The sequence below is a fragment of the Pteronotus mesoamericanus genome, unplaced genomic scaffold, assembly GCF_021234165.1.
Source record: "Pteronotus mesoamericanus isolate MK-2021 breed Mesoamerican mustached bat unplaced genomic scaffold, CSHL_Meso_final contig_50, whole genome shotgun sequence".
Lineage (NCBI taxonomy): Eukaryota > Metazoa > Chordata > Mammalia > Chiroptera > Mormoopidae > Pteronotus > Pteronotus mesoamericanus.
In genome coordinates, this window is record NW_026555186.1 from 42,059,758 (window position 1) to 42,071,685 (window position 11,928).

The 11,928-nt window shown below is 49.5% G+C and overlaps 1 protein-coding gene across 1 annotated transcript; it reads left to right on the plus strand.

Annotated features, from left to right (window-relative positions):
* Positions 1–2,268: 2,268 nt before the first annotated feature.
* On the plus strand, positions 2,269–11,705 carry NR2F1 (nuclear receptor subfamily 2 group F member 1). Its single transcript, XM_054578284.1, has 3 exons — positions 2,269–2,734; positions 5,139–5,666; positions 10,724–11,705. Exons 1-3 carry the CDS (start codon positions 2,275–2,277, stop codon positions 11,002–11,004), a joined length of 1,269 nt encoding a protein of 422 aa, XP_054434259.1. The 5' UTR covers positions 2,269–2,274; the 3' UTR covers positions 11,005–11,705.
* The last annotated feature ends 223 nt before the right edge of the window (positions 11,706–11,928 follow it).

Consider the following 11,928-nt stretch of genomic DNA (forward strand, 5'->3'; position numbering starts at 1 on the left):
AGAGAGAGAGAGAGTGTGACCACAGACGACCCATACTAATCAGGTCTCAGAGTAAATAGCAGCGCAGGGCGATCTCAATGTAAATTGCGCTTGTCAGAAGCACACCCCCCTCCCTCACTTTCTCTCCTCCTCCCCTCGGTATCCCCGTCAGGAGGTAGCTAAGAGGGAGGTGGAGGAAGAAAGAAAGAAAAAGAGGAGGGGGGAGGGCTCTCCAACCAATGGCGTGCAGGAGGCATGGCTAACCTTAGCCTCCCATTTTCTCTGCACCCCCCACCCCCCCGCCTCCCATTCAGGGCTCTGACCAGTCAGTCGCCTTTGATTATCAGTTGCCAGCAGCCCTTCTCCTGGCTCCTTGACACGGGCTCCATATAAGGCAGCGATCTCCATAGAAACGTGTCAGTTTCAATAGTAGTGTCAAAGTTCACTATATACAGACATTCGCGCAGATCCCCCTTTCGGAAACATTGCTCTGCGAGTTCTCCCGTTTAAACGCATTCAATTTTGGGGTCTCTCTCTCTCTCTCTCTCTCTCTCCCTCTCTCTCCCTCTCTCTCTCTCCCTCTCTCTCTCTCTCTCCCTCTCTCTCCTCTCTCCACCTCCTCTGCCTCTCTCTCTCTCTCTCTCAATCTCTCTTCTGTCCCTCGGTCTTCTCTCCCTTTTCTCTTTTCTTACGTATTCTACTAGTTGTTTCCCCCATATTCTTCTTCTATCTCTCCTTTTTCTCCCTCCTCCTTGTCTCTTTTACTCCATTCCTGCAAACGAGAGAGGGCTAAACTTAAAAAAAAAAAAAAAAAAAAGAGGAGGAGGCACCCCCTTCATATTCTTCTTATCGTTATTTTATACATATATGATTTTTTTTTGGAGGGAGGGTGTTGGTTCCCGGCTGAAGAGCACTTATTTAAAATACTAAAAAAAGAACATTTTTGGGCGATCTCCAGGGTTTTTTTAACTAGCTCTGTGTGTTATAGCAGAAGAAGCAGAAGAAGGAGCAAGAAAAAGGAAGAGAAGAGGATTATTTATTCGACCTACTTTGGATGTCTCTCTCGCTTTTTTTTTTTTTTTTTTTTTTTGCAATTCTTTTTCTTCTGAATTTTATTTTTTCTATTTTGCTGTAAATTCGTCGTCGGCGTGAATATCTCATATTTTTCTCTCCTTCCGTCACCTCCCGAAAGAAGAAGGCAGCGAGAGCCCGGCGCCACCGGCACAACAAAAAGAGCAAAGTGTGTGATCCTCCTCGCCGGCTGCCTCCCGCTCTCCAGCGCTGCCTTCCTGAATGGCTGGCTGCGTCCGGCCCTGGACCTGGCCCCCAGACACCAGTGCACCCTGATCTCCGCCAGAAGCCTTGCCCCGCGCCCCGCTCGGCTCACCGCACTCCCCTCAATCCCGAGCCCAGCGAGGGCTCCCGCCGGGACAGCGGCGGCTGCGCGGGCGGCCCCGACCTGGCCTCGCACTCCGGCTGCGGCCCCGACTCCAGCTCCGACTCCGGCCCGGGCCCCGGCTCCTCCAGAGGCACTCGCCGCTGCAGCTGAGGCGGCGGCTCCAGCGGCGCCTGCAGTCGCGACCTCCTTCTCCACCGCCGCCGCCGCCGCCCTCGCGGTCTTCTATGTCGGCTCAGCCCGCGCTCAGCGCGTAGCCCGAGCGGCCGACGGGCGGGCGGGCGCCTGGCGCGGGTGAGCGAGTGTGTGTGCGAGTGTGTGTGTGCGCGGGGGTGCGGGCGAGGCGGAGGGCGAGTGTGTGCGCGCGCCGTGGCCCATGCCCGCCGCCCCCGGCGCTGCGCCCCGCGCCGCTCCCGGCTGCCGCCTGTGCCATTTCTGATTTTGCAACTTGGGGAAGAAGAAAAAAGCGAGAGAAGGGAGCTTGCTCTCTGGGGGGGTGGGGAGGGGGGGAAGGAGAGCGTGGCCCCCCCAGGATCGGAGAGCGGGGGGAGCGGGCGAGGGGAGCAGGGGTGTTGTGGGGGGGGAGTCTGAGAGCCTGGGGGGGCTGCAAAAAGAGAGAAAGAAAACAGCAGGAACCACAACAAAACGCCAGCAGGGCGGGCGGGCGCGCAGCAGCAGCGGGGCGGCCGAGGCAGTAGAGGCGGCAGCGGCGGCGGCGGAGGAGGCAGCGGCCGGTGCCCGGCTCGGGCTCGGCTCCCGCGACCCCGGGGCGCCCAGTGGGCCCCCCGCCCCCTCCCCCTCCCCCCTTCCCCTTCCCCTTCCCCTCCCAGCGCGCCCGCGCGCCCCGCGGCCCTCGGCGAGCAGCTCGGCTCCCCCCAGCGCTCCCCGGGCCCAAAGATATGGCAATGGTAGTTAGCAGCTGGCGAGATCCGCAGGACGACGTGGCCGGGGGCAACCCCGGCGGCCCCAACCCCGCAGCGCAGGCGGCCCGCGGCGGCGGCGGCGCGGGCGAACAGCAGCAGCAGGCAGGCTCGGGCGCACCGCACACTCCGCAGACCCCGGGCCAGCCCGGAGCGCCCGCCACCCCCGGCACGGCAGGGGACAAGGGCCAGGGCCCGCCTGGCTCGGGCCAGAGCCAGCAGCACATCGAGTGCGTGGTGTGCGGGGACAAGTCAAGCGGCAAGCACTACGGCCAATTCACCTGCGAGGGCTGCAAAAGTTTCTTCAAGAGGAGCGTCCGCAGGAACTTAACTTACACATGCCGTGCCAACAGGAACTGTCCCATCGACCAGCACCACCGCAACCAGTGCCAATACTGCCGCCTCAAGAAGTGCCTCAAAGTGGGCATGAGGCGGGAAGGTGAATATTTCTTCTCTGCTTCTTTCCCTGAGCTTCGCCCGCCTTCCCGGCCCTCTTTCTTTCTCTCTCACGGGGGTGGCTGCTGTATAGGGCTGGGGCTTCTGCAGTCCCGGCCCGTCCCAGCTTCCCCTGTCCCCGCTGCCTTCCTCCCCCGGCGTCCTCCCCCCCCCCCCAGCTCGCTGCCGCTGCCTCCCCCTCCCGGCCTGCGCTCCTCTCCGTGGCTCTTCCACCCCGCTGCCTGCTCTGGATTGTGTCCCTGGGATCGTGAGCTGTGGCTTAAAACCCCCTTCCTTCTTCTGTCTTGGATGTGCTCGATGTGTGTCTCTTTCCCGCGTGTGCGTGAGGATGCTTGGGGCTGTGCTGGCATGAACTTGGGGAGGGGTGCTTACTTCCCTCAGAAAACTTGTTTCTGTGTTTTTGCATCCTACTTTCCCCTCCGCCTCTTTCTTCCTTTTATTTAAAATGGGGGAGGGCTGGGGACTGGAGTACCCTGAGTAGATTCATTGCTGCATCATCCTTTGGAAGCTTAGCATGGAAAAAGAGGAGTGAGATTTATTGCACTTGTAGGTCTAATTAGGGGAGAAGGGGGGCTTCTGGCCTGTTCACTGGTTCCCTCTTCTCTTCACCGAGCTGGGGCCGCCTCCTCCAGAGCTGTGGCCTTGTTTTCACCCCTCTACTTTGAAAGGAAAGTTTGTGACTGAACCATGCTTTCATAGTTGTCATTTTTTTAAAAAGCATGATACTTGTTTTATTTCTTCATCAAACTCTACCCTCTGCTTAAATACTGCATACAAATTACAATTTACAACGGCATTTACTGATCCTTCTGATTTGGCTATAATGCATAGACTGCAGCTGGCATGAGCTTCCACATCATTTAATCCCTGTGTTGTATGGCTTTGGTTTCTTTTAACACAACTTTCGATGTTGTGTTTAGATATGCTTCATGTTCATGTGGCAAGAGATGCAGCACTTTTCTTATAAATATATTTAGCCGTTTACAGTTAAAGTTTATCTCCTGACAATCATTAAAGATGTCTTATAGTCAAATTAGCGAACCAGTCAATTTTGCAGAATGCAGATTACTCCTTCTTGTAATTGACTTTAAAATTATATTTTATATGCCACAGGAAAAGAAATTGAATTCCTTCAGATCTCAAAGAGCAGGCAAATATGACGACTTCATTTCTAGCTCCAGGGAGATTTTGTAGGCATCTGGAAAAGAAAAAAAAAAGAACTTTGAATTGTGCTCTCATTTAATTGAAAAATAACTGCCAAGTTCAAAACTATAATTAGGAAAAAAAGTATCCTAGCCATTATGTTTCAAGAGCTTAAATTGCATTGGAGTTTACATTAAAAATAGAATCAAAGCAAACTTAAGAAAACGGTGCACAACCTGAAACAAGACAGCTACGTGTACATGGACATATCTATATTAATTTGTTGGGGGGAGAGTCCAGTAGCCCTAACTTTTTCTAAAGTTGTCTTTGTTTACATGGCAATTTAAAACGCTGGCACTGTTGAAGTAAAACATACACATTAAAAAAAAAAACTTTGGTCAGCTTTAAGAACTCAAAGCATGCTTACGTTTTGCATTCAGATGGTTAATGAATCCAGTGTTTTTGCAGTTGCAAGCTCGTGCATTCACTGGGCAAAAGCTGGCTGCAGGTTGCAGTGGCACCGCGCAGGACAGACATTAATTATATTTCCCACTTTTTTCAATAATGTTTGGCTACTGTAAGTTCAACTTTTTCTTGATATTTTTCAATTTTCTGTTGCTTTTAACAGCGAGAACTTTGGGGCGATGGGGAGGAGGAGACGAGGGAGGGGTGCAGAATACTTGTTTTCTATTGAAAAGTTGTAAGTGGTTTGTAGGGTATGTAACTTGTATCTGTTTTAAGGATTATTCTATGGCATTTTTAGAGGATATGGAAACATTTTGAGCAAAACGTTGCTTGCTTGCAAATGAAGAGACAACTAGGTATTTGCCTAGAACCACAACCTTTCTCTGGTTTCTCCTGTTTATTTTCTACCCTGATATGTTTCCCTCTAGAGGGGTGAGTGGGATTTCCTTAATCTGCGAGTTACTCCTTGGTGATGGAGGGATTGGGTGGTACTTTATTGGCCATGGCGGGCTGAGGGCCCTGAAGTCAGGCCTAGTTTTGGCAGGGCTGGGGTGTCTAGGTGCGCAGGCAATGGCTGGGCATTTCGACCCGCGGAGCTGGAGGGCCTCACCCCAGATTTTTTTTCCTGGTCCGGACTGTGAGAGCGAGCGTGAGAGAAAATGCGCGGGGCTCGTGTGGCTGCGGGAAAAACCTCCTCATTGTGTCGGGTGCTCTGCGGCTCGGCGATGTTCGCAAGCCCCCTGGATGCACATTGCCTCTTTTCTCTTTCTTTTTGTCAGCGGTTCAGCGAGGAAGAATGCCTCCAACCCAACCCAATCCAGGCCAGTACGCACTCACCAACGGGGACCCCCTCAACGGCCACTGTTACCTATCTGGCTACATCTCTCTGCTGCTGCGCGCGGAGCCCTACCCAACGTCGCGCTACGGCAGCCAATGCATGCAACCCAACAACATCATGGGCATCGAGAACATCTGCGAGCTGGCCGCGCGCCTGCTCTTCAGCGCCGTCGAGTGGGCCCGCAACATCCCATTCTTCCCGGATCTGCAGATTACCGACCAGGTGTCCCTACTACGCCTCACCTGGAGCGAGCTGTTCGTTCTCAACGCGGCCCAGTGCTCCATGCCGCTGCACGTGGCGCCGCTGCTGGCCGCCGCCGGCCTGCACGCCTCGCCCATGTCCGCCGACCGCGTCGTGGCCTTCATGGACCACATCCGCATCTTCCAGGAGCAGGTGGAGAAGCTCAAGGCGCTGCACGTCGACTCGGCGGAATACAGCTGCCTCAAAGCCATCGTGCTGTTCACGTCAGGTGAGGCTGCGGTCGCTGGGAGGCAGGCCGCTCCAGGAGCCACTGTAGGCTCCATTCCGCTGGGCCTGGCCTCCTGCGCCGCCGCTGCGCGGGCCGGGCCCTCGCCTGACCTTGGGCCTGGCCGGGACTTGCGGCCCCCGCGCCAGGACTCGGTAGGCGTCGCCGCTGCCATCTTGGGAGCGCGGCGGTGCGGGAGATGAGGCGGCGCGGATGCGGGCAGCGGGCGGGCGGCAGGGCCTAGCGGCCTGGTCCCCCGCGCGGGGCCGCAGAGGCAGCGGGTGCGTGTGTGATGGGGGGAGGCGGTGCCATGGACCCGTCTGGCTGCGCGTGTGTGCGGTGTGCTTGCGTGTGTGTGTGTGTGTGTGCGCGCGCGCCAGAACTCAGCGTTTCTGAAGGAGGAGAAGGAAGGAAAAGAACGTGGGAATGTGGCTTTCTCCTCTGTGTGGCAAGCTCCCTGGATGAGTTTCCCGACATACACACACACACACACACACACACACACACACACACACAGAGAGGTGGAAAGAGAATACGCACAAATAAATCATAAATAATCCTGCTTTATTGCTGCCCCTGATTTTCCCTTATCGGAAACCATTCATGTTTGCAGTTGCTGAGGTTATTGAGGGTCGTAAAGAACGGATTCGATCTAAACAAGAAAGATAAAAACAAAAGCAATACTGTAGAACTCGAAAGTATGGGAGGATTCCCGCCCCGGAGATAAATCTCATCGCCATGCAAAACACTCCAACATCGGAAATTTAACAGAGTGCCTTAAAAATATCAAATTAAATGTAGGCGGTGGTAACATGCATGTTAACAATTTCTCTTGTGATAGATGGTTCAAATTAACTTCCAGGAAAGTGCATTAACGTAGCCTTTGAAGGCTCTGGTCTGAGCCTCTGAAAACACTGCCCGCCTTTTTTATTATTGTAACCTGCAAGAGGGAAACATATAAACACCCCGGACAGCAGGTAATAGGGAGAAATATAAACAAAGCCAGAAGGGACGCTGGTGGGGAACAGAGCTGCTCAGACTGGGTCTCGGCCTTACCCACTGTGAGTAAGGTTAGCTGCAGTTTTGCCTCCATTATTGGCACTATTGTTTTTAATTCCTCCATTCACAGAACAAATAAACTACCCTAATAAATCTATCCTAGAGCCAAGACACCCAAAGGCCAAATTAAAACCATTCTTGAGCAGAGATGGCAAACCCCCTTTCTCAAGGCCTTGGTATAATCTATCAATATTTCTTGGCTTTCATGCGTGAAGAATCGTATTTACATTGTATTAAAATGACTCTTAAATTTGCACAATATTGTAATGTAGCAAATGTAGTATTAATATCGATCTGAACAGCAGATAATTTATTTAGACAAGAGCATCTCATTTGTATGCAGGGTGGCCAGAGCCGTGGACTTGGACTGCCCCCCTTTTACTTTCAGTGCAAATGCAGGTCTGCTAGTGGGAGAGGGAGGTATTCTTTGCAAGAGGATAAAGTGAGAACCTTAAAACAAATGGAAGATTTATTGAATAGCCTCCTCGGTGTTTGAATGCATTTTATCTTAATAAGTCTTCTTGATAGAAACGTGTTTTTCAAAAGTGACAAAGAGCCTGGGAAGCAATGACCGGGCTGCTTTAGCTCTGGCAGGCCTGGGGCCTGGCTGGCTCTCCACTACCCAGCTCTTTAGCCAAATTAATCAGGAAGCAAGCCAGTGTCAGGGAAGCTGGGGTTTTTAATTCTCCTCCAGTGAGGTGTCTTGAAGCAGAGATGTGACTTGGAGCTGCACAGAGGTCTTCTCAAGAAAGGTCTACCCTCCCTTTTCCTTGTCCTCCTAAGGTTCTTTGAACCCCCTTGACTTTTTTGATCTCCTGCCCTTTCCCAGAGAGAGGCAAGGACTGTGCAGGCTGCAGAGAAGAGTGTGGAATTACTTAGCTTTTCTTTCAACTTTTCATCCTAAAACATCCCTGTGAAAACTGTTTCTTTAAAAAAAGTTTCCCCAAAGAAGTTTCTTAAACCAAGTCTTCAAGGTGCAAGGGAGGCCGAGAAGTGAACAATAATGTTATTTTGCTGGAAAATTGCAAGCAGAATATCTGAAAATGGAAATAGAGCTGTCAGTAGTAATTCACCCCCCTCTTTCATACAACACATTTCCACTTTTGACTAAACTTGTTTTGATTGCTAACCAGAAGGGAATTCATGGGAAGCCTTCTCAAAGTCATCCAACTTTTGAGAAAACTTTGAATGATGGAAAAGACAGTTTTAGACATATTGTCCAATGAGGTTTGCTCCGGTTAAGTATTTGAAGCTGGCACAGGGGTTCCCTGTGGTGGTTTTCACATTTGGCCTCCGGATGGTATGCTTAATCCTTAATATTCTGGACAGCATCCAAGGACTAGGTCATGACCTGAACTTACTTTTTTTTTAAAAAAAAAAAAGTATATTAATTCATGTACCTAAATATTCCCTCAAATAAATGAGACCTTCCCTGAAAGGAGCCATCTAGTTAACATAAATACAATAAATCCATTTTCAGTACAATAATAACTTTGATTTCTAGTTATGGCAACTGATTACATCTATATTTCCTGAACACTAAACTCTTCTGAATGCACAACATGAAATACATTCTCTGCACTACAAAGGCTAAGCCGGGAGGACCTGAACAGTAATGGTTATTTATTTACATAATTTCTTTTCCATATACTGTAGAAGAAATATTGAAGTTTCCCACATTGACACTACAATATAAAAAGTGAGACATGGATTTTGCACATTCTGCCTCCTTTTCTTATCTGGAGTATATATAACTCATGGAGTATAAATATGGACTACATTACACCCCCTGCTCACCTAGCTTTGCTACCACAACCACTCAATCCATTTAAGAGCTCACACTGCCTGTCCACATTTGAGGGAATCCTGTTGCAGGAATATCCAGAGTGGGGAAAACTATCAACACTGGAAAGCTAGGACCAAATGAGGGCTCCTGCTGGAAGGAGGCCATAGGGCTTGCCGGCTAGCACCTGGCAGTCAGGCCCAGCTACAGGCATTCTGCCTTGAGAGGAGGAAAGGTGTCGAAGCAGCCAGCACAGGGCCCAAGCACGCCTTTACTGGGCTTCTCTCCCTTGCAGTGGCCTAGCTGGGAGAAGGGTAGTGGCCTTGCTCTCTGGGGGCCCTAATTGTAAATATAGATAAATATTTTACAGACCTGAGAGGATGCCATATGGATCCTCAAAAATTCTGCTGGGGTATCAATGGTTCCTTTTCATTTTGCATTGTCTAAGGCTGAAAGAGATCCTGTGGCATAATGGGCAGATAATGCATGTAAAGCAAGATATATGTAAATATGAGTCTGCACAGTGACCATTCAGCAGAACCAGGTTAGCAAGGAGGGCCAAGGGCAGACCTCAGGGTCCTCTCTCTAAGGAGCAAAGCCCCAAAGTGCTTTCTGCCCTCGCCCTGCTAGCCATAAAACCTCACTGACTTCGCACTTCAGGCCAGTGTGGATGCACCCAAGCAGCTGGCTGGAGTAATTAGACATCTGAAAGGAACCTAGTTTGGATCTAGGGTCAAAGGAGACTTGCCTCAGAAGTTCTTGAATTATCACTAGTTTTATTTGTGTTGTTGCTCAAGGCCATAACCTTGTAGATGAAGGTGTTAGAATGCTTTGTAAATCCTAGTTCTTGAAATACAAAGACCTAAAGCTCAGAAACTCAGCAGACGAAGGTTTCACTTTGAATCATTTGCTATGTCTTCTTAGGGTCACACTTGCCCATTCACAATTATATAATGTCCTTTTGGGGGCATTGCCATGCTTGAATTTCTTCCCAGATCTATATATTAGCAAGCTCTGTCTTTGATCTCCAGTCAATCTCTTGGCTGGCTAAGGGTTCCTCTGTGATCTTCCTGATTTTTAAATGTTTATTATTAATATAAGAAACAACACAAGTGTTTGAACTAAGAGAGGAAGACCATTCATCTGATTCCACCGTTCCCTCCATTTGCTTGCCTCTTAGTTAGTTGATATAATATAAACTGATGTCTGGAATATTTTTAGGAGACCAAGAGGAGACTTGCTTGATGTGAGATAAACACACAGGTTTTGAGAGGCTGTCATTGTGTGTAGGTGCCTTTTTCCCCCGTGGTCCTATAAAGGAAACCTATGTCCCCAAATCTCCCCTCAGCTCCCCACCTCCCAGTTTTGAAGCAGCAGCAGCAGCTGCCTCTAGCTCAGCTTTGTGTCTGATCACTGAAGATGTCTCCTTTCTGCAGCCTGGAGTAACTGAGCCATATTCTTCCTGATGATTATACAGCTTACAGAGATGTGACCAATTTTCAATTACTTGATCTAAGGCACAGATAGAAGTCTACACCCTCACCAAGGATTTGCTGCAGAATTCTTGCTTGCATGGATAGTGGATCTCAAATCCTATATTGCTAAAGCATGGGCTTGATCTGATTCGAGGCACTGCCAGCCCGTGATTCCTTACCCGCTCTTATTTGTTTGTTCACTACACAATCTAGGTTCTTCCTGAGGTTTCTGGTTGGGGTCATTTGGGTTTGAGAGGGGCATTCCAAGAAGCTTTGAAGAACTGCCTTCAGGCTGCATATTTCTTCAGGGCTAGTGGACACCTCGAAATCTGGGGGAAAGGGGGCAAAAGTCCTCCTTTTAATGAGTGCAGCGGAAGGATGCTCCCCTGAAGGCAGAGGACAGGTTGCTTGGTACAGCAAACATGGCTCCAACATTGTACATTATTTAATCCAAAGGTGAAAGAGAAAAAACAAAGAGACGAGAGAGGTTGTTACCTCTGCATGCGTGTGCTTCTCTCTCCAGCTCCCTAGGCTTGGTGGGGGTTTGATTTATTTTATTTGTATTGGGGGCTGGTAGAGGAATGGGAAGCATGGAGAGGTGCATTTCTTTTCTTTTTTTCTTCTATTTCTTTTTTTCTCCTTAAAAAAAAAAAGATTTTGTAATGGCTTGTGCTATTGCTTTTCGCTGACCTAACCATTGTGCCCCCTCCCCTTATCTCCCCTTCCTGTGGCTGCTGGGGCAGATGCCTGTGGCCTGTCCGATGCCGCCCACATCGAGAGCCTGCAGGAGAAGTCGCAGTGTGCGCTGGAGGAGTATGTGAGGAGCCAGTACCCTAATCAGCCCAGCCGCTTCGGCAAACTGCTACTGAGGCTGCCCTCGCTGCGCACCGTGTCCTCCTCAGTCATTGAGCAGCTGTTCTTCGTCCGTTTGGTAGGTAAAACCCCCATCGAAACTCTCATCCGTGATATGTTACTGTCTGGGAGCAGCTTCAACTGGCCTTACATGTCCATCCAGTGTTCCTAGACCCTGGGCGCTTCCCACCTGCCCCCACATCCCTAGAGACTCAGAGGACCGGCGGGGGCCATGGACTCCAAAGCCTGGGGGACACTGGGCGGCTGATGCAGGGTGCAGTGTGCTGGGCAGGCTGGGCAGGAGGGAGGAGGGCCGGGAAGGCAAGAGCAGCCCACCCTGCAGAAAGGCAACCTGAGCTGCAACCCAGGAGAAAAAGAGACTCTTTTAGGATCAGATCTGTGAACCCATTGGAAAGGAAAGAAAAAGGACCTTGTGTCTGGTGAAAAAAAGAAAACAATCTTTGGAAGAGAGGACCATGAGAATTTTAATAAAACAGAAGGAAACTAATGGACCTTCCAGGATTTATTGTGGACGGATGTGGATATATTCTGTACAGAAAACAACACACATGGAAGTGGACTGAATCCTATGTAGAAACACACGCACCCCCCCAAACATTGTTATTCATTTTGTAAGATACTAGTCTTTATTTTCATTTTTTTGTAAAATTTAAACATCGTATGCACATAAAAAAGGAAACAAGAATTAGGGGAAAATAACATTTTCCAAATAATTATAAAAAATTGTCCTGTGTCTATGTATCTATATCTGTTTTGTATTTTTTTCTGGTTCCAAACCAGATTTCCTGTGATTCTATACTAATAATTTTTGATATAACCCTTTGCTTCTTATAATGAGTGCGATATATGTTGTCGAGGCTGTTCTTCAAGAATTAAAATTGAAGTGAAAATTTAAACAAAAATAAAAGAATTTAGCAAAACCCACGTGTCTGATTGCTTGACAGATGTCATCAGTGAGAAAAAAACCCTCCAATTAATCTCTACTCCAATTATTATTAGAATGGGGGGGGTAAGAGTGGAGAACTTTCAAGGTTCATTACCAAGTTGACTAGATTTATTTCCTAAATCAAGCCAC